This window comes from Protopterus annectens, chromosome 6.part0, assembly GCF_019279795.1.
Source record: "Protopterus annectens isolate FY-2018-M chromosome 6.part0, PAN1.0, whole genome shotgun sequence".
NCBI classification, from domain to species: Eukaryota; Metazoa; Chordata; order Ceratodontiformes; family Protopteridae; genus Protopterus; species Protopterus annectens.
The window spans coordinates 418,223,881-418,245,276 of record NC_056737.1 but is presented as its reverse complement, the minus strand read 5'-3'; the positions used below and the strand labels follow the sequence as shown (position 1 = coordinate 418,245,276).

At 42.5% G+C, this 21,396-nt stretch overlaps 1 protein-coding gene across 3 annotated transcripts in view; it reads left to right on the top strand.

The window, feature by feature from the left end:
* Positions 1 to 21,396, top strand: part of LOC122804350 (serine/arginine-rich splicing factor 5-like) — a 587,000-nt gene that overhangs the window by 224,980 nt on the left and 340,624 nt on the right. For all 3 annotated transcript variants that reach the window (XM_044074161.1, XM_044074162.1, XM_044074163.1), the window contains exon 4: positions 19,060 to 19,155. In XM_044074161.1, the coding sequence (XP_043930096.1) occupies positions 19,060 to 19,155 (96 nt within the window). The remainder of the gene's footprint in view (positions 1 to 19,059; positions 19,156 to 21,396) is intronic.

The following is a 21,396-nucleotide window of genomic DNA, read 5'->3' as shown; positions in this document are numbered from 1 at the left end:
AATTATTTTCAGTCTTGCACTTTGGTTTTATAATACATCCACTTTGTTTTTGGACTTACTGTTAGACCTTTGTTGCTGAGGGTGTTTCTGACAGCACTTTGGCAACTTTTCCTGCAGCTGAAGCCATGTCCTAATTTGGCAGGTGGGCTGAGGAGCTACCCAAGTTTCCACATGTTGAAAGTGGTGAGGTTCCCATCTGGAGTGGGTGCTTTGCTCCATCCAGTTAGATTGTCCTGAAGGCCTTTGGGGAGCGCCTGCTTCTTGGGACTCTTCTCATCTGGTCCGATAGCCATGTTCATCATTTGTATGTAAATAAACAAGAGGGCACAAGGTAAGAAGTGCTTCAATGGGGATTTCTTATCCTTTATTTTTTGGATTTCATGCGATCCAGAAAGGGGAAATGCCAGTGTGGGGGAGAGGCTTACTCATAAGGACTGTCACGAGCAATGTTTTTTGCTTAGGTGCTTCTCACAACCATATGTCTTATCCTATTTGTCAGGTTTTTGTCCCTAAAACCCTGCATAATCATCTCTCCTCTCTAGCTGTTTACCTAGAGGACCAACATCTTAAATTGTTGGCTCAGTACGATGGGGTCCTGGCCTGAGGGTCACTGTCTGTGAAGGCCAAGAAAGCTCTGCTGGAATCTTCTGTATCTCGTCCCCCAGATGTCTGTCTTGAAGATGGTGAAAGCCTGGAGGATTGCCCAGTTCCTCAGATTCCTCTGCAGCAAGCGTTTGAGGCTGATATGGACCTGACTTCTCGCACATCCTTGGATGCTCTGCAGACGTCTGTTTTAGATGTCCAGAGGGAACTGCGACTGATTATAAATGGCCTAAGGGTGTTCCACAGATTCTAGGTAGTGAAGAGATTCACACTATGCTGACAGTGTCAGCAGGGGTCCAAACAGCCCAAGATATTTAGGGCTGATGTTCCTTTGAAAAAGAAACTTAAGACTAGGCATATTTTCTCTGTTCCTTAAGATCCTCAGTGTAAATGGCAGGATTTCACACAGTTTGTTTAATGCTCTCATGGCTTTAAAGGCCTGTCTGGGAGTCTTTGTACCCCCCTTGGTCTTCAACTCTCCTTAAGAGGCTTAGGGAGCAGGTTTCCTCTGAGTCTTTTGCCTCTTCCTCCCAGATTCCCTCTCCCTTGGATTATGGTTCTGAGGAATAGGACTCTTGGTCCAGAGTTTCCTATTGAGATTTCTTTTGGGGATACTATTTCCTGTATGATGGAGTTGGTGGGACTGTACTCAGGTTCATGACCAGCAGAGGTATTGGCTCCTTCATATGGAGTCTCCCAGGCCCTCTGCTGTTCCTCCTGTTTTTGCTGCCTTGTTGGACACTGTTTTTCTGCAGCTTTTCAGGCTACTGATTCCCAGCCCCCTCCCCCTTTAAGAAACATGATAAGCTTTATAAGGTGCCTGATGACTGTAAATTACTTTACAGATGTCCCTCGGCTGGTCCCTGTTCTGTCTTTTGATAATCCTTCTAAGCTTTTGCTTTCTACTAAATGCTTCCTTCTGGCAAAAAGGCATACATTGCTGTTTTGGCCTTTCTGGCTCTAAATTACCAGACCCATTTGACCAGATACGTTTTAGCCCTTTTTTTCCTCAGGCTTTTCAGGTTATTTTAGATAATCAAGATTCTGAAGGTAAAGCTTTGTTCCTTTCTTTGTTAGGGTGGTCTTCTCAGGTGGCCCGCCATTCCATCAAGTGCATTTGTATTGCCGTTGATGTTTCTTCTAGAGCTGCTGCCATTGAGTCTTGAGGTGTTATTCCTGGTTTTGCCTTCAGCCCTTGCCTGATGATATGATGGCTAAATTGATTAATGCTCCTAGTCGCAATAAAAATAATTTCTGCTGCTGAGCTTAAGTCTCCAAGAGAAGGGCAAGGCCATGCAGGAATTGAAACACATTTGTTTATCCTATTCTTAAATTACAGAATAATTACTATTCTAAACCTACTTTTGTCCGAAGATGGTGGTGCCCTCCTCCCAAGGGTAAAAAAATGGTTCTAGAAGGGCTCTTGCTAAGTCTACTCAGGCTTTTACTGTTCAGAAGCCTCCTTTTCCAGACAAGCCAGGTTCTGTCTATCTTTTTCCTTCCCTTTTAAGTGCGTTTCTTTTATCTGTCCATCTTTCCCTATCCCTTCAGAATTGGTTAAGGATCAGTCAGAATCCTTGGGTTCTGGCCATCATTTGTGAGGGGTATTTCATGCTGTGGAAATCCCTTCCTCCTTTTCTGGACGTTCCTCAACCTCCTCGAACAGCCTTCCTTTTTGAATCAGGGCACTGCCCAGTGCCGGTTTCTCAAAGGGGGGAGAGGTTTCTATTCAAGGATGTCCACTACTCTATTTTTAACAACAACCTCCACACTGCTATCCCTAAAGCCACCTGCATCCAATATGCAGATGATTCCACTCATCTGCTCGGCCACCTCACCATCCTACTTGCAAATCTTAACCCAAAATACATTTAACACCATTGAGAACTGGCTCACCAATCAACGCCTACTTCTGAACCCCAATAAAACTAAACTTCTACTCTTCTCTCCCACTAGTAGATCCACCACACTTTCATTCTCACATCTAATAATGGTACCATTTCCCCCAGATAATCACACCAAACTGCTAGGGGTTATCATAGGCAATGATCTCAAATTTGACCTATAGGTCAACAAAACCATACAGACTCATCAGTAAGAAGCTTGGATCACTGTATACAAAAGACATTTTTAACCCCACTGGCTATTACTGCAATCGCCCGATCACACCTACTCTTATGCCTCGCCTGTACACTCAAACCTTAACAAATCTGAACTAGGTAAGCTGTCCCATAGCAACAATCATTGCCAGATTCGCCACTGGCACCACCTATAGAACCCACCACTGCCAAAATCTTAAACAACTAGAGTGGCTAGAACTGCCCATCTTTATTCATTTTAGTCAACTCTTAATTCAATTCAATCAACTCTTAATAGCGCACAAAATTTTGTACCACCCAGAGGATATCCACTCAGCCATATAGCAATCTAAGATCCCTACGGTCAGCCGATAAACTACTGGTCCAAACCCACAAAGCTAATAACTCTGCTGGTGAATCCCGTTTAACTTCTTTGGCAAAACCTGGAATTTGTTGCCAAACTATATAACCCTACAGTCCTCCAGAAGTCTCTTCAAAAAATACCTCAAACAGTATCTCGGTGAATTGGCTATGCCCATGTACCAACCCTGATTAAGTTATAAACTAAAAGCATATTCTGCAATTATAACTTGTAACTACATCACCAAGCTCTGCTTCCAGTCTGTCTCTCGTCTTTCCATGACAGTTGAGTCCCTACTAGGGAACACTACTAACCAATTGTATATAATCACTTTGTTTTTATAATTGTCTGCTAACTTCTGTGTAATCTATGTAAGTTTGTCTTTGTGGAGCTTTTCTCCCTGGGCCTCCGCTGAAAATGGACATGTATCCAGCCGGACTATATCCAGTAAACAAATGTAAAATAAATGTTTGATCCCCAAGAAAGAAGGCACCTGGATGTTTCACAACTAAACACATTTCTGAAATTTCTGTTCTTTTGAATATTCTCTCCAGACCCTGTCCTCTTCCTCGCACTTTTTTAGTCTCTAGATCTCAAGGCTGCCCATCTTCACATCCCTGTTTATTCCCTTTTCAGGACATTTTTGCGTATCTGTTTCATCCTTGCATTTTCAGTTCTTTGCTTTGCCCTTTCTACTGCCCCAAGGGTCTTCAAATGCCTCAATTCTGTGATTGCCTTTTGCAAGGTAAGGGAGATTCATAGTTTTTCCTACTTGGATGACCTGCTCATTCAGGCTTTTTCTCTGTAGACTCTATCGAGCACCTTCGTTAAGCTGTTTTGTCTCCTGCAAAGTCTGGCATTTACTGTGAATTTCCAAAAGTCCTTCCTCACGATAATTTTTTTTAGGCTTAAAGCTCCAGACCATTCCTAAGGTGGCATCCCTGACTCTGCTTATTTTCAGTCTATTCTCCCTCTGGTGCAGTCTCCTCCAGGAATTATCTCAGGGCCCTGGGTTACATGCTCTCCACTCTCCTTACACTTCCCCTAGCCATACTCCATATGAGGAAGCTTCAGTGGTTACTGAAGTCACTTCGGCTTCAACATTGTCATCCTCTGGATTTTATAGTTTCTCCTCTTCCATGCCTCAAACTAGAGTTTTGGTGGTGGATCCCCGAGCTGTCTCTCAATCTGGGTCCGTCCTTTCAGCCATCACTTTCCCTCGGGAACTGGTTTCAGACACCTCCGACATGGATTGGGTACTTCCTTCGTTTCTGTGAAGGTTCAGAGCATTTGTTTAGCTTTTCAGAGGGCAGACCATGTCAGTCTTGAGATGAGGGCACTCCTCCTTGCCTTTTTAGGCCATCCATTCCCTGTTTTTCCTAGATCCTCAAGATCTGTACAGACAATACCACAGTAATGTGGTACATCATCAAGCAAGGGGGGAGACAGACTAGCTGTTCAGGTCTGGGATCTAGCTGTCCAGTATCTGGTCACTCTTCAAGCATTTTGTATTCACTTGGAGCAGAACATAGTGACCCGACTCTTTGAGCAAGTCTGTAATACAGACTCATGAGTGGATGCTTCAGAGATTTGTTTCTGGGCATTCTCCACAAGTGAGGTGGTACTCTGGTAGATCTCTCTTCCTTCTCTCTGAACAGACAGCTTCCTTTCTTTTACGCCAGAGTCCCATGTCCTCTGGCTTGAAAGGTGGATGCCTTCTTTCTCCTGGAAGGGGGGGGGGGTTCTTTATGCCTTCCCTTCTCCTCTATCAGGGATCCTGTTAAAGATAGAACAGAACTCTCCCAAAATCTTGTTGGTGACCACCTTTTGGTTCTGACAACATTGGCTTCCTCTTCTGCACCTAGACAACATTGGCTTCCTCTTCTGCACCTAGCCAAGGGCAATCACCACAAGTTTCCTCTCAGGGTGGACCTGCTGACACAAGACAATCTCTCATCCATCTCAACTTGCCCAGTCTTCAACTGACACTGTGGGTAATAGGGTTTTGATCCCTTTTTAGACACCTTTTTTCTGAGGATGTGATTTGGGTTCTGCAGGAGACCAGGAAACCCACTACCAAATATCTTTTGTCCAAGTGGAAGAGATTTTCTATCTGGTGCATTGCTTGTTAACTGGGTCCACTTTTTGTGGAAGTTCCTTTTTCTGTCTTATTTGATTGACTTGTTCAATGCTGGGTTGGCATATTCTTCGGTTTAAGTCCACCTTGCAGCTATTTCTGCTCGTCTCTTTCACTCCTTTAGCTTCTAGGAGGTGATTTTTTTTTTTTTAAAGGCAGCCTTCATATTAGGCCCCCTGGGAAGCCAGTCCTCCTCCCTGAGACCTTTAATTTTGTTCTTGAAAAATTGACTCTGGCTTCTTTTGAGCTTGCAGCTTCAGCTTCCATACAGCATTGTACTTGGAAGACTGTTCTTTTGGCCCTCACTTCAGCTAGAAGGGTGTCTGAGCTTCAGGCCCTTATGGCGGTGCTTCCTTATTTCCATAGGGTAGACTATCTCTCTACCTTTAGGGAGAGGGAGATTTAATGCCTTTTTTTTTTTTTTTTTTTTTTTTTGAGCTGTTTTTTTCAGGCAGGGCTCCACCACAGATATGAAGTTGCTCAATCTCATCGTTTGTTCTTACACATGGGTTCAGAGCCGATCCATCGGCTCCGAGTTGGCTGCTTTCCAAGCTCTAGATCTCTTAGAAGCTTGAGACACGGTCCCTATCCCATGATGCTCTGCTGCCAAACCCCAGATCTAGTTTGCCGCTGCAACGGATCACACTATCTTCTGAAGAAGCTCGGGCCAGTATTCCCTTTTTATATATTTGTGTATTTAGACTTTAATATTTATCCGGGATCTGATATTTAGTGAGGTTTCACTTTTTTTCTTCCTTTTTGGTGATGATAGTGTAGGTAATCTAAGCTAGTATTTGAAAGTAGTTCGGAGCGGTTTGCTCCTAGGCCTTGGCCTTTTTTTGATTTACTCTGACAGGGCTCTGTCAAATTTAATACTCTGTTCCCTTAGTCTGTATTGTTTGTTTTTCTTTCTTGGTTATTGTAGTTCAGGGATCTGAACTTCTAAGCGAGTTTTGTGGTGGTGTTAGAATAATTTTTTCACCATGTCAAAGCAAAAATCTGGTTTCAAAAAGTGACTGGACAAAAGATGTCCATCACTGATAATCATTGTGTTTATTGTTTGGGTCCTCTACATTTACAGGAGGACTGCTCTATCTGCCATTCCTTCAGTGGCAGGGTGTTATTAGAGAGAAGGAAATTGGTAGACAGAGGACTGTTGAAATCGGACTTCCAGGATTTATTGGATAAGACTGACCAGACCTCCCAAGTTCTCAAAGGGGTCGAAGTAGTCTAAGATGTCTTCGGAGCACAAGTCTTCGGCTCCGAGCACCTCTGGCAAGACTCTTGTTGCCGGCTCCACAGCCTTTGGAGCCGTGCACCAAGGTCTTACCTCAGAGCCAAGTCATTGTGTTGGAACTGGTGTCGGAGATTTTGAAATCTCCGATCCTTAAGTCAGTGACTTCTTCGGCTCCTTCGACCCGTTCGCACCAAGGTCTTAACTCTGAGCCAAGTCATTGTGTTGGAACTGGTGTCGGAGATTTTGAAATCTCCGATCCTTAAGTCAGTGACTTCTTCGGCTCCTTCGACCCGTTCTTCCAGTGCCCTTTTTGACATCTATGTGGACAGTGGTACAGAGACTTTTGGTGAACCTGGCCAGATTGCCTGCTGCTTTGAAGCCTACGACCCCTCCTTCCACGAGTTCTGCTGCTCCTCAGAGGCCAGTTGAGCTTTCGGAGCCGGAAAGAGAGGATCCAATAGTGGTGGAACCCTCTGAGCCGAGGCCTGTGCTCTCTGCTCCTTTGACTACTTCGGTTCCGATAGAGTCTCTGAGCAAACACTCTCCGGTTCCGAGGGGGAGACTCGAACTGACGCTTTGGTTCCGACTCTCCCTCTCGGGGCTTCGGCGCAGATGGGCTCTGTTCCGTCCTCTGGTTCGGAGCCTGTGGTCTCTGCCCCTGGGAGGCTGCAGTCTTCTTCGGATCCGGCGGACTCTTCGGGTTGGGAAACCGGTGCCTTCGATGCCATGAGGAAGGTCATGTCTGGTAAGACCCTCACTTCGGTTCCTTCCTCCCGTAAAGGGCCACATTCTATCTCTACACCACAGGTTCCCACTAAGCACCAAGACCCAGAGCCTCAGGTAACCCCATTGGGTGACCCCTGCTTGACAGACTTCAGACGCCCCCACTGATGAAGTTCCCAGGAAAAGACTGTGTAAAAGGAGGCATTTAGACCCCCCCCCCCCCCAGGAATCCTTAACATCAGATACGGACTTGGAGGAATCTGAAGGGTCCCCACGGTCCTCTTCTGAGGATGTCTCTGTTGCAGACCGCCTTGAAATACTAAAGGCAGAGGGGTGACTGGCAGTCCTTACCCCTACTGAGGTTGAGTCGGTGCTCCTGAAGGCTTTTGGGTCTCAGCCCTCCACCTCTTGGGTTACTCCACCTTTCGATGAATTGATGGATTTGATCGCTCGAAAGACGTGGAAGTCTCCTGATTCTATGGAACCGGTCCCTCGGAGGCCCAACAAATTTATCACCTGCCCTCAGGATAAGTAATTTTTTACAAAAGGGGTTCCCGTTGATGCCATGGTCGTGGCAGCGGCCACCAAGAAAGATGTCAGACACCACTTCTGTCTATCCCCCTAATAGAGATTCGAGAACGATGGACAGATATGGGGAACGCATCTTTAGTTCTGCAACATTGCAATGAGATTGCTTAACTATTTAACCCATTTTACCCGTTTTCAACAAGATCTCCTAAAAGAGCTTTAAGATACTCTACACGGCAACACAGATGATGCTGTCTCCCAGAAAGTGACGGCACAGCTCAACACCCTTAATTCTGTCGTAAACTCGTCCATGAGGCTCACTTCTTATGCAGCCGAGGGATCGTGCTGGGCAGCAGGTTCAGCGATACCTCTGTGGAGACTATCCTGGATGCGCTTATGCCCCTTTGCGGAAGCCTTCAAGTCTTTCTTTGTGAATACCCCATTTGATGGCTTTTCCTTGTTTGGGCCCAAAGTCAAGGAGACACTGTGTGAGCAGGCAGTAAAGACTCTGCCGTAGTTTTTCCACCCCCACTAGACCATACCCCAGAGGGCAGAGAGGTGGAAAAATGTGGTTCCGAAAGTCCCAAGGAGCTTTCCAGAACACAGTGAAACCCCTTCCAGGGGCAGAGGGGGGTATAATGGTCAATGCCCAGGTGTCAGAGGGGCCTGCAGAACCAGGGTGACTGGGAGCAGTTCCTAGCGAACCCCATCAGCACTCCTGAGGAGGCCCGACCGTCTTACTCTGGAGGCAGTTGGGGGTCGCTTAGCTTTATACCCAGACACCTGGCTAGGAATTGCATCAGATTCCTGGGTTAAAAGCACAATTACCAGAGGCTACATCATTCCTTTTTCAGAATTCCCTTCCATTCGGACAAGAATCCCAGACGTTCCACCCAGTCTGCGGAGTCTAGCAGCCGTAGAAGTTCAGAGGCTGCTGGAAAGTCATCCAGCCAGTCCCAGCGGACCAAATAGGATCTGGAACTTACTCCAGGTTCTTTTTAGTTGCAAAGAAAACTGGTGACTGGAGGCCCATCTTAGACCTCAGCAATTTCAACTCCTTTGTCAAAAAGGAAAAGTTCCGGATGGTCACTTCAGTTGATTAATCCCATTTTGTATCCCTCAAACTGACAGCTTGACTGCTCCACTTCCCAACCTAGCCAGGTCTCATGATTTGTCTCCCGCAGTTAAGCATTTTCTGGTTTCCTCGCATAGTCTCCACCAGGAAACTATATAACCGTAAATGGAAACTATTTGGTCATTGGGCTTCTCAACATGGTATTGATTCCTTTATTGCCCCTATTCGTAGCATTCTGGAATTTTTAACTTCACTTTTCCACGGTGGAGTGACAGCCGCTACTATAAGGGTTCAATTGGCTGCCATATCGAACATCCATGTGGGATGCGCAGGTTCTAATATGTCCCACAGATTATGTAAAGCCTTTCTGAAAGGGACTCATCACCTCCGACCCCCTGTCAGACATCTGATTACTCCCTGGAATCTAAATTTGGTGCTGTCTCAACTCATACTTCCCCCTTTTGAGGGGACTTCTCCATTGAAGTTCCTTTTTTGGAAGACTATTTTCTTAGTGGCCATTACTTCGGCGCGTAGAGTTTGAGCTTCAAGCACTCTGTTAGGCCCCCATATTTGGTCTTTCATCCCGACAGGGTGTCTCTAAGAACAAATCCATCCTTTCTTCCGAAGGTCTGTTCCGAAGCAAACTTGAACCAGTCCATTGAACTTAAACACTTTTTTCAGGCATCATGCCAGTAAATTGGAATACATGTTGCATAAGCCTGATGTTCATAGATGGTTGAGATTTTATGTGGAAAGAACAAAAGGATTTGGAAAATCAGATCAACTATTTGTTTCCCATGCAGACAATAAGAAAGGCCTTTTCGGTATCCAAAGTTACATTGTCCAAATGGCTTTCTGATTGCATAAAATTTGCATATTCTTCATCCTATCAACCTTTAGAAAGTGAAGTGAAAGCTCATTCTACTAGGGCTGCTTCTGCGTCCTTGGCTCACGCAGCTCATTTACCTTTGGACACCATTTGTGCAGCCGCTACTTGGTCCAAACCTCATACATTTATTACTCATTACAAAGTGGACAGGGCCTCCAGGGCAGGGCTTCCTTTGGTTCCACCATTCTCAGGAATGTATTCCCGTGAGCCGCCCAGGAGTAGGGTGCTTGGGACACTACCACCATGTAAGAACAAACTGAGATTGAACAACTTCACATAAAGAAGATAGGTTCTTACCATAACGTTCCATGTGAGTTGTTCATCTCGCCTTTGTTCTTACACTCCCTCCCACCTTCCCCCTCCATATTCTGGAAGAACGGGCATGGCTGGTGGTCTGTTTGATCTTACTAGTATCCTCTTGTCAGCCAGGTTCTCTCAACTAATTGTAAATAGTTACCTTGTTATATTGGGTTGCTTAGTCGTGTTTCTTGCTGATTTTCAGCAAACTAGATCTGGAGTTTGGCAGCAGAGCATGATGGGTTAGGGACTGTCTCGAGCTTCTAAGAGATCTAGAGCTTGGAAAGCGGCTGACTGAGCCAATGTATCAGCTCAGAACCCACGTGCAAGAACAAAGGTAAGATGAACAACTCACATGGAACGCTATAGTAAGAACATAACTTCTTTTTTTGCCCTATGCAAGGAGACGCATGAAATAGGAAATGCTTGCAACCTGACAGGGTAAGAGAATAGTCATAATTGGAATCCCTGTACAGGCTGCCACTCTACCCGCACTGAATACTTTTTCCATTCCATAGCATAAGCTTGTTAAATAGAACCTTTTCCTAGCAAGCTGAATCACTTCTGAAAACATGGTCAGCAAATCTGGCAGAAAAACAGGGGGGGGGGGCTCAAGCCTGAAGTAAATATGCCCCACTCCCTCCCTTCAGCAATAAGGGATATGTCTGGCCACCACTGAGAGCACATCTTGTACTGCTAGGGCCCTTAGTGTCTGAAACTCCATAATTTTTGTCCAACAAGGAACACTGATGAACTTTACTTTTGAATCCTTAGAAATCCATGCCATGTTGCCCTCATAAATTTTGCAATGAGGAAAATAAAATCCGTTTTGTTGATGCTTAAGTTTAATCTATTGCCACTCATCTACTTATGAACAATTAACTTTTGATTTATACATGCCCCAGTTTGTCTATTTTGGAATGTGGGAGTTTTCTCCCTTGGCTTCCACTGAAAAGTGGTTCTACTGTCTGGTCGGACATTCTTATCCTTCACATGGATAGGGTCTCAATAGGAACAAATGGTATACTTCTCTCAGAAGGTGACTTTGGAGGTTTCGAAACCATTCATTCACTGCTTGTTTTTGCATTGGCAGGTGTGTTTGTGTATGTTTGGGGGGGGGGGCTTCAAACCCACGGAATCATGCTTGTAGCTTAAATGTTCATCTGAAGCCAGGTGTGTGAGTAAGAAGACTGACCAGTTGGTCACCACCTGTTTTTCTGAAAGGGGAAAGATTTGGAGTTTATTGCTAACAGCATTACTTTTACCTCATTACTTGGCCACCCATCCGCAGTGGTGGTGCTGCAGTAGCATTGTCACCTCACAGTAAGACTCTGGCCGGTTTGATTCTCCGCTAAAGTGTCTTCTGCGTGGAGACATGCGTGAATGGGCGTACCTTCGTTGAAGGTTGTGCGTCACGGCTGGCAACACTGCACATAAAAATCAACCGCCAATCAGTGGACCGGAGTTCCGCTGTGGTGACCCCTAACTGGGAAAAGCTGAAAGACAACAATTTGGCCACCCATCCACTTTCAAATGTTAGTGCCCACTCCATTAGTGTAGTAACTGCTTCCTGTTATTGCTTCAAGAGTTACTTTATTGTAGACCTTTGCTCTTTTTAGCTGCTGTCACTTGGTCCTGGGTGCACACTTTAACCAAGTATTGTTATAACTGACCCAGAAGGGGGTCCATTTCTGAGAGGTCTTTACTTAAGGACTTTGCTGTCAGAATTCTTTTTGCAGCCCTTTTTGGTTTCTTGTATCCTAGTAGTACGATTTGGGATTCTTCCCAACTTTAGTGGATGCATCAGGGAGGGTCCCTGCGTAGTTAAGTTTAGCCAACACATTCTTTCACCTGATTAGATAGAGGTTCCTCCTTGATGGATCAGAAATACCCTCTTAACAACCCCCTTGGATGAATGGTCTTGCACATTGTTGTATTTTTGTGAATTATCTGTAATTCAGGCAATTGTTACTTTTAGTAATGTGGTGGCATATCTTTTTTTTTTTTATTATTTTAATTAGCATTCGGGTACTCAATAGTAGTTAGGAGAGCTAGAAGCCTCCTTTGACATATGGCTAATGTAGCCAGGACATTGTATCATTTTTGTCAGCAAGACATGGAGGATATCCCCTTGCGTGGGATTCTGATAGGAAAAAAAAATGCTAAGTTCTGATTGGTTAAGGTTCCAAACTAAATCCCATCAGTGAAGGACCTGTAGTTGGTCAATTGATATGTTAAGAATGTGTCTTATGTTTGCAAGAAAGTATAGTGTGCTTTAGAAATGGCAAAAGTGAGGTCTGGTGGTATAAAGATTCACTTTTGTTACAAACTCCAGCAGGTTATGAAAACTTTAAGCAGCTGGACCCACCAGAGCTCATTTAGGCCTGCATGGATGTATGCATATTAATAATGCATTTAGTTTACATTATTATTTCTATCTTATAGTATAGGAAGCCATCTTTAAAAGCCTCTTAGCTGACTTTGGATGGTCAACCCAATAGTTTTACATCATGAGGCTTGAAGAAGAACCAACTACCTTGATTCTTAGTCTGCAGAAGATGGCTAACTCTTTTCTCTGCAGGTGGGCAAATCGTTGGTGTCTGGACCTTTTGTTCTAAGGTAAGCACATAAAATGTTTCTTAAAATTTGTCAGTTTGGGAAGGAATTGGCACATGTGAGACTTCAGTTTGGGAAGGAACTGTGCAAGTATGAGATCCTTTTCAAGTGGACATTTTTCAACATCTGTAGACCTTGTTTTCAGTACATTGGAAAAAATACTAATGTAGAATAGACTACATCTTTTTGTAACTTGCATGAATAGTAGCAGTGGCCCACATTGCTTTGCCCTATTGGTCAATAAAGGCATTTGCTTTTACGACGGACTCTGCGTCTTTCCTGTTAAAGTAAAAGGAAATGCTGAATATTCCTGTATCATTTTTTGTTCTGATATTTACAGTTCTGGTGAGTATTTCATTTTTATTTGCACACTAAACCTTCCTCTTTTTATTGGCGGTCATTCATGTGTTCAGTGTTTTTGACTCCTTTATAAGTGATGTAGAACACTCTGGTTTCTTTTTAAAAAAAAAAAAAAAAAAAAAGTACTGAGTTTGTGTTATGGTGTGGATTTGTAATTGCCAAGATGCATTACTACTGGTGAGGAGGAAGTGGAGTAGAAGTAGTTAAGAATGCAACGAGGTTGCAGATTGTATTGATTGAAATGTAGCTAAAATGTGCTTATCTTTATCATTAAAGTTTAGTTTTGAGAGACTTGGATTTAACCTCTTTAAGCCTAGCTTGCTGTGAATTCTGTATTAAACCAGACATAAAGCATTAAGGGGCACTTTCTTTGAGGAAGAATGAACCTAGTTCTACATTGTGTGGTATTCTATCAGTCGACATATTTTTCTGTTTTTGCAGTTGACAGTTTATAACTATCACAGTGGGAGAGTGCAGCATATCTTCCAGAATCAGTACTATAAGAATGAGCATTGGAGAAATCTTTAGTGGGAAAGCGGAATAGTACCTGGATGGGGTCACGTCACATGACAAAAGCAGTGAGGAATGCTTTGAGGAGATGGCAGTAAAGCAGATAGTGAATGTTCTATACTAATGAATTTCACCTTGTAGCCTTTGGGTGGTCCCCTCAGTTTCCCCTTTAAATATTTTGTGATTTTTAAGTAAGACCCGACACTACTTTACTCTAGTCATTGATGTTGGTCATATCGATTACTGCTGCACTAGCCTTAATTTATATGGGTTATGTCCTGCCAAGGATATAATGGTTGGGCTGCTTCCAAAGCATCAAGGTGATTTTATGCACACACTGTCAAGCAGCTCAGGCTGAGCTGATCAAGACAGGTTTGGGCACAAGGACCTTCAGAGCTTTATTGGTGCCAAAGAGTACACTCCTGAGGCTTTTGAGGATTGCTGGTAAGATTGGGCTTTTCTTTCCTGAGCAGATGTTCCCTTTGGAGAAAAAAATCTTCCATTTTCTTAAATGCATTGATGTTTTATTACTTTCCTTTTCAGGAAAGTTATTTTGAGACTAATGTACTGTAAAACAGAGCACTCGTTTTTTGTCAGTTTAAAAATAGTGTTAAGTAACTGAAAATATATTGTCTGTAGATAATTTTTTCCCCCCTTGGGGCTGTCCTAGTGTTTGAAAATGCTTTTTACTGTGTGTTGCTGTTGGGGAAGAGCCACTCATGTCAGTCCTGGGGTAGGGAACAGAAAAGGTTTCCCTGTTGCATGAGAATGCTGTTCTCATTCCTGGAGATGCAGCTGTTGCCATTAGTAACATGGTTGGCTCCATTTTTTCATGTAAAGAAACAGAAAACCTAAGCATATATATTCCTCCTCAGATTTCGTTAGACAAGAGTAATTTACTGGGTCAGGCTCCCGGTTTGTTGAGCCTTTTTGTGAAGTAGTTTGTGGTAAAAGAAAAAAGGGATTCCTCTTTTCTTGAAGAGATTCAAGATTCTGAATCTAAACAGGAAGATGCAGTTTTCTGATTCAGACTTGGAGAGGTCAGTTTCTGATTCTTTTGTGGTTTTGTTTTTTCCTGAGAGACTGTCACTAGAATGTGCCAGTGTTTTCAGTGGGAAAACACCGAGGTTTCTCAGTCCTGTAGAAAATACTATGAGTTGATGCAGAAGTATTTTCCAGAACGTACACCCATTCCTCGTATTCTGTCAGCTCAGAGGATTTGTTACTGCTGGCAGTTAAGGATGTGTAAAATTTCTTAATTTTAATACACCATTCCCAAACCTGACCTAGTAGTTATGGCTGTAGTTGATCCCACTGCTAGTTGCAATCCTATTCTTTCTGATAAGGATGGAAAAATTAACAGTTATGGGGGTATGGGAAAATGGTGTATTCGTCTGCAACTTTGGGTTCAGAATTTTGAATTGTTAGGTAATTGTGAAAGTATGACGAATCTGCAGTTTCTTCTTGTGAGGAAAAATTTGCTTTAACTTGGTTTCTTCTTTTGCACAGGTCTTACTCATTGTTTACAGTGTGTATAACACTGTTGGTCCTTTTCCCAGGAATGTGGCCACTGGTAGTGTTTTTAAGGAGATTTGCATGACCGCATTCTCTGAACCTTCCAAATGATGCAAAAGACATTTTTTAATTCTAACTTCGATAAAGATTGTCTGCTGCAGAGGTGATCAGAAATTGAGCTGAAAGGGGCGAGCTGATCCAAGGAATCTTATAGCTTTCCTTTTTCAAATTGCCAATGGCTTTTCTATTTACTCCTCAATTTTTGGCAGAAAACTGAATAAACAGTATCAGTAGAATTCATGTAAACAGATATCCTCTAAGGAATGGCAAGGTAGTTCCAAAAAGAAATTCTCTGACCTCCATAGGCATTCCAGTATTGTCTGACTGTTCAAGAGACCTTGTGACCCACACCCATCCTGGCCCCCTTTTTCTTTCAGGAAGTCTTAATCGCCATTTTTCTGTTTCGCAGCAGATTGCCAAGGACAAATGGTTGTAAATTTCTTTCATTAAGTTTGCATATGGCAGTGGGAGGAAATTCCTCCTTTCTGGGGGGGGGGGGGCGCATTCCTAAAACCTCCAGATAAGTTTCTGCTTCCCCAAGGATTAATAGATCCAGTTTCTGCTTCTCAAATAGGGAAGGATTTTTATTCAAGGATGTTCCTAGTGCTAAAGAAAGTGTTTGGAGACCAGTTCTGGATTTTTCTTTTCTAAACCGGTTTGTGATGGTGCACTAATTCAAATGATGTCACTTAACCTGTTACCTCTTCTCCCTCTCTAGTTTGCTGTTAACACTAGACTTGTAAGATGCTCAACACATCCCGATATATCCAGACCTCAAACGTTTAAGGTTTTGTATGTCGATCACACTATTTCTCTGAGTTAACTTTTGGACTATCCATTTCACCAATTGTGTTCACAGGTGTCTAGCTCCAGTTATCTCCCATTGCAGGCTGTATGGTATCCACGTTTTTCCATATTTAGATGACTTGCTTGTATTTGCGGCATATTTCAGACTATCAGTAATCTCTCTTCTTGACATTTTGGGAGCATGGAAGATGCCCTGAAGCTTTGGAAACTGGGTGGCTGTTGTATTCTCGACAGGATACAACTCTTATAGATAAGGCTACCGCAGCACTGAACAGTTCAGCATCTACTGTTACTGTACAGTCAGCTTGTAACACTGTACTTTACCAGGTCACCCTTGAAAATGGCACCACTTCAGTTTAAGTACTTTGGACATTTTTGGTGTACCTGTTTCCATGACGATAGCATGAAGGCCATTTACAAACGGTTAACAGCTGCAGTATGTAACAACTTGAACAGCAGCCAGAAGAAATCCACAACTGGCCACAGCACAAACAGGTTTAATAAAAAATACTCAAAACTCTAGCGCCTTGGCTTACAACCTTCCAGGAGTAATACAAAACACACAACTTTACACAGACTTTATATAACACCATTTATCAATTAATTATTCAATTACATAGTAATGTAATTGTTTCCAATTAATCTCTAAATTTAAGCTTACAGGTACCATAGTGTTTATCTGTTTCCAAACAGATTATTTACCAATAAGTTTGTCCTTAATATCATATTTCACCAATTTTCATAACTTGCTCTAAAACAGAAGCAAGAACAATGTGACACTTTCTATAAACATCCTCATTCCTTAGATGTTCATAACACATGTTGACATATTGTATATAATGTAAAGTAACTATTCTGTTCCCTTTATCAGAGGACTTAATTATAATATCTTTTCTTTGACTTAAATCAACCAGTGACTTCCATTCAGCCCTACTCAAATTTATATGTGACATCTTTGTTTATCCACTATCAAACAGTTGTATTATATGATAGATAAGCATGACAGAAAAATGTTTTATTGTCTCATTAATATAAGGGGGGATAAATGCACTTTTAGTGGAAATAGTATGTGTATCTAACAAACAAAATTCTAACATACAAGAAATAGAACTTTCATCATTGTCATGTGACATGCAAGGAATATAACTTTCATTCTGAGTCAGCATGGTCAAACTTCAGTATTCCTTGCATTCTGTCCTATTAAAAAAAAAACTTTAAATGCAATTTCCTAACCAGGAAAAAAAACATCTTGTTTTAACGTGAAGGCGAGGAATAGCTGTAGGTACAAACTTTAAACCAAATTGTAAAATATGGCACTCATTGTCATTTAAATTGCAGCCTGACAAATTCACTAAGCAGAATTAAAAGGCACGTTATCCAAACTTACTGGTAAATTTTCAGTTCCATCTACTTTGTTTAAAATGAGGTCTGTAGTCCAATCTAGTATAAACATTCTGTCCCTGAAAGTTCTTCCTTTTTCTGTTCTGTTGTCCACTCTGGTCATCTCCCTGTCTACGAAAAGTTTGCATGGCTTCCGGACACTGGGCATTGGGAAGAGGTGGATATGTAGATTCATCACTGTCACACCCACTTGTTAATCCATCAGAAGAAGCAAATGTTAGTGTGAACGTTTTAAACCCCCATTTGAACAACATTTTTTCTTGTCCCTTCCTTCATTAGTTTTCCAAAGAAAAGCACGCTTATTCTCATAATCACGAGAATCCCTCTTGATTGTACTCTGTCAAGAGAGATTCTAGTTCCCTAAACTTGCCATTCGGCTCCTGTAACACCAAATCAACCTGAGAGGGAACAAGCAAGGGAGACGTTGGAAAAAGTATGCTTTGTATCTTCCTTTAACTTTGCTTGCTTCAGCAGGTCTCTCTCAATGAGAATAGAGACCCATTCACTTGCACAGCGGTGTGCTGCTGCCACGCAGCAGTGTCAAAAGGTTTTGTCAGCATCGTTAGCAAGTCAAAGGGGGTAGTGGGATTTTTAAATGCCCGTAAACCTCTAGGGGTTATTTTCAATTCTAAACGCTGTAAACCCATAATGTTTAAATGTACCTTAGTTTCTGTCAGCATCAACTTCTCCAGGGTGTCACAAATCCTGGCTGTCTGCAGGTTAGCAAAGATTGCCAAAACCCGTAGTAGAAAGAAGATTCTCAATCTTAGTCTTCCCCCATCAACTTCTCCATATAATTTGTAAAGCTTCCACTTACATTTGTATTGGAATGTCCATTGTTAGAAGAGACACTTTGAGCAACATAATTGTCCAAGGTAGTCTGGGTTCTCTGAGATGTAGTCTGCATTGTTGTAGAATCTTCCCTTAAAGCCCTTGGAAAATTGCAGGATGGATCAGTGGCCATGGTCCACCCAAAAATCTAGTATGTAACAACTTGAACAGCAACAAGAAGAAATCCACAACTGGCCACAGCACAAACACAGGTTTAATTAAAAAAAACTCAAAACTCTAGTGCCTCTGCTTACAGCCTTCCAGGAGTAATACAAAACACACAGCTTTACACAGACTTTTATATAATGCCATTTATCAATTATTCATTTACATAGTAATTTCCAATTAATCTCTAAATTTAAGCCTACAGGCTGTTTAGGTAACAGTTGCAGTATCTGCTTGCGTAGTCAGATGCTTGGAGAGGTTAAAAACTTTTGGAAGAAGCTGCTGGGGATTGCCTATCAGATTTATATGCCATAAGGAGAAAAAAAAAAACATGCTTTCAAGGACAGTATCTTGCAGGAGGAGTTGCGGACTAAGGAGTCCTTTGCTGCTGATGCTTTGAGGAAATTTGAGGACGTTTTTTGCCAGCTGGGAAGGGTGATAAATGCATAGTTCAGTTGTCTGGAGATATTTGGGGATCAGAAACTGAGATGGATTGTTTGAATGTTTTATACAGTAATGTACGAATTATTGGGAGGTGGAAAAAAATAGGCTAAAATTTTCAGCTTGTTTCATAGGTAGTGAAGTAAGCACATTGTCTTCAGTTTGCGTTTGTTTTGCAGATCATTTTCTTTTGGAAAAAATATAAATTAACTAATTTTTTTTTATACAATTTGTAGTTTTACTATTATTGATCAAAGAATTTAACACAGGTTCTAATGCTGGGTCTTTAAGACTTCTGCAGGTTTAGATTATTGGTATGAGTTGGTGCGCAGAGCACACCTGACAATGATAACTTTATTACTTGGCAGTTTATGATCCAAGTTTTCTTAGTGTTTACATGTAAATTGGCTTATTTTAATTTTTAGGGTTACAATTGAATATGCCAGAACTCCCAGGGGAAGAGGGAGAGGCAGATTCCCTCAAAGGTTCAGCTATCGCCAACCACGTAGCAGCGGATCCCGGTAGGAAGTTTTGTGTTGGGTTTCCAGTGCTCGGATATCATAAACTGTATCTTTTCTTTGTACATTGAAATGTTTTGATCAGATAGCATGTTTTAATATTCCAATAGTAATACTTTGCAAAATTGTTGAAATAATCCCACCCTCTTGTTTTTGGAGGAGGGATTTGTTAATCAAACCTTGAACATTCTCAGTGCTTATTTTCTTGCAGTGTTACCATTAATAACATCACTGTTAGTAGTAATTAGAAGCAATTTAGTACTGTATTTTGACTTTAATGGAAAATGTAAAACAGTCTGAAGGTAAGAAAATCTACCTTAGAGTACACAAGTTTAACCAGGATTTGCAAAAAAAGTAAATTTCATATTGTTTACTGCGGCATATCTTTGATTCTATCCTAGTGTATGCAAGCTAATCAGGTATTTGAATTCCATGAAAAATATATAGCACTGCTTCCCAGGAGGTATCGAGTTGATAGATTGTTGCCTGGCTCTCTGGTGATATTGTACTTTTAGATATCTCTCTTCCTTCCTCAGTTGTCTTCTGCTTTGGAAGCTTCATTGCTGTTTTAAGTCTATAATGTTAGTCCTTTATTAGGAGCTAAACTAAATTCTCAACCCCGAGTAGTACATATGTTGTATATAGATGTACACATTCACCAAAATATATATATCCATGCGTGTGACTGCATTACTGTATTTTTTTATTCATTTTATAAAGAATCCCATTTGATCATACTGTTAAATGTCTCTTTGTGATTAGTGTACTTGCTGGAAAGGGTCCCACAGCAGTGCAGGCAATATGTGATCATAGAGTTTGCTGTTTTCAGAGGTTTGGGGATATGGTGTACTTGGGCTGTTGGAGTATATTGCGTTGCTGGAGCAGTGGTGACGTGTGACAGCCAGATCACTTTTAGAAGCATGGGTAAGGGAGGATGGCCTTCTGTTCTCGTGTTGCAGTATTCATAACCTTGGGGAGTTGCTGCCTGCAGCACCGGACATCCGGCCAGTATACCAACGTTTTAGAAGCCGGGGTACGTGCAACGTTGCATGAAGGGGCCATAAACTGACTGGCTATCTTTGACGTCTGTATGTACTTGACTCGGAACTTTTCTGCCACAGTGAGATTCAGATGTCTGATCCCCAGTTCTGCAATCTGGCGTTTCCTCTAGATTAACCTTCGATTTCCATGATAATTTACCGGCTGTCCGCACAGAGATAAATACCCTTGTGGGATATTTCTTTGCTGCTGTTTCTGAAGTACATGCCTTCTACTAAGGGAAAGTGTGCTTGTGGTAGGCAAATCCCATATAAAGACACACACGAACAGTGTTTATTTTGTCTAGGGGAGGCCCACTATTACAAAGCCTGTAATATTTGCCGATCCTTTGTTCTGAAAACCCTTGGAAGCCACCTGGCGGCTTCAAAAACTGTGTTTAGAAAATCAACGCCTCAGACGTTTGGCATCCGGTATGGAAAGTGGAGCAGGCCCCTCCAAGGAGCCGCCTAGGAAGGCCAAAAAACGTAGGCCTGATGCCCAAGCTGAGCTTCAGTTGTCAAGTGAGTTCCTTGAAGCGAATATCAGTCTGGTATTGCGCAGCAGCCGGGAACTAAAATGGAAACCGGTGCTGCAGATACTAGAGTATGTCCACTGAGGTTTTTAAACCATCAGAACAAGATGGTGAGCGAGAACCATGGCTCCTGGCTTTGAAGGCCCGTGCTACTACTTCAGGCTTGCCATCCACCGTTACGACTACTAGGCCCACTTCTGCTCCTTCCACTCCTTTTAAAAAAGAAGCAAAAAGAGAAACACTCTTCTAAAGATCCTACTCTACCCTACCCTGGGAGACCTTCTCCCAGTCTCTGTTAAGGCATTTCAGGCCCTTGAAACCCAGATCCCTCAGGCCTGCCATTTGCTCCTCCAGTACTGTCTGAGGAAGGAGTCTTCCTCCTCAGATGAGTCCTTAACTTACTGCTCCTAGTTAGACTCCCCCAAAGATTTTGTTAATCCTAAAGAGTCTCTCCCCTGGAGGAGATTTCTCCTGTGGCAGTGTCATTTCTTTGCTTGGGCAACGTTTTAAGTGGGAACTGTCAGATGTCTCTGACACGAAAGAGATACTTCAAACTATTGCAGATGGAGCAGCCTTCATGTGCAGTTCCACCTTTACTCCCAGCATACCAGGATTCTTTCTCAGCTGCCACACAGCCCAGACTCGCAGCCTCCTGCTTCTAAGAGACCAGACAG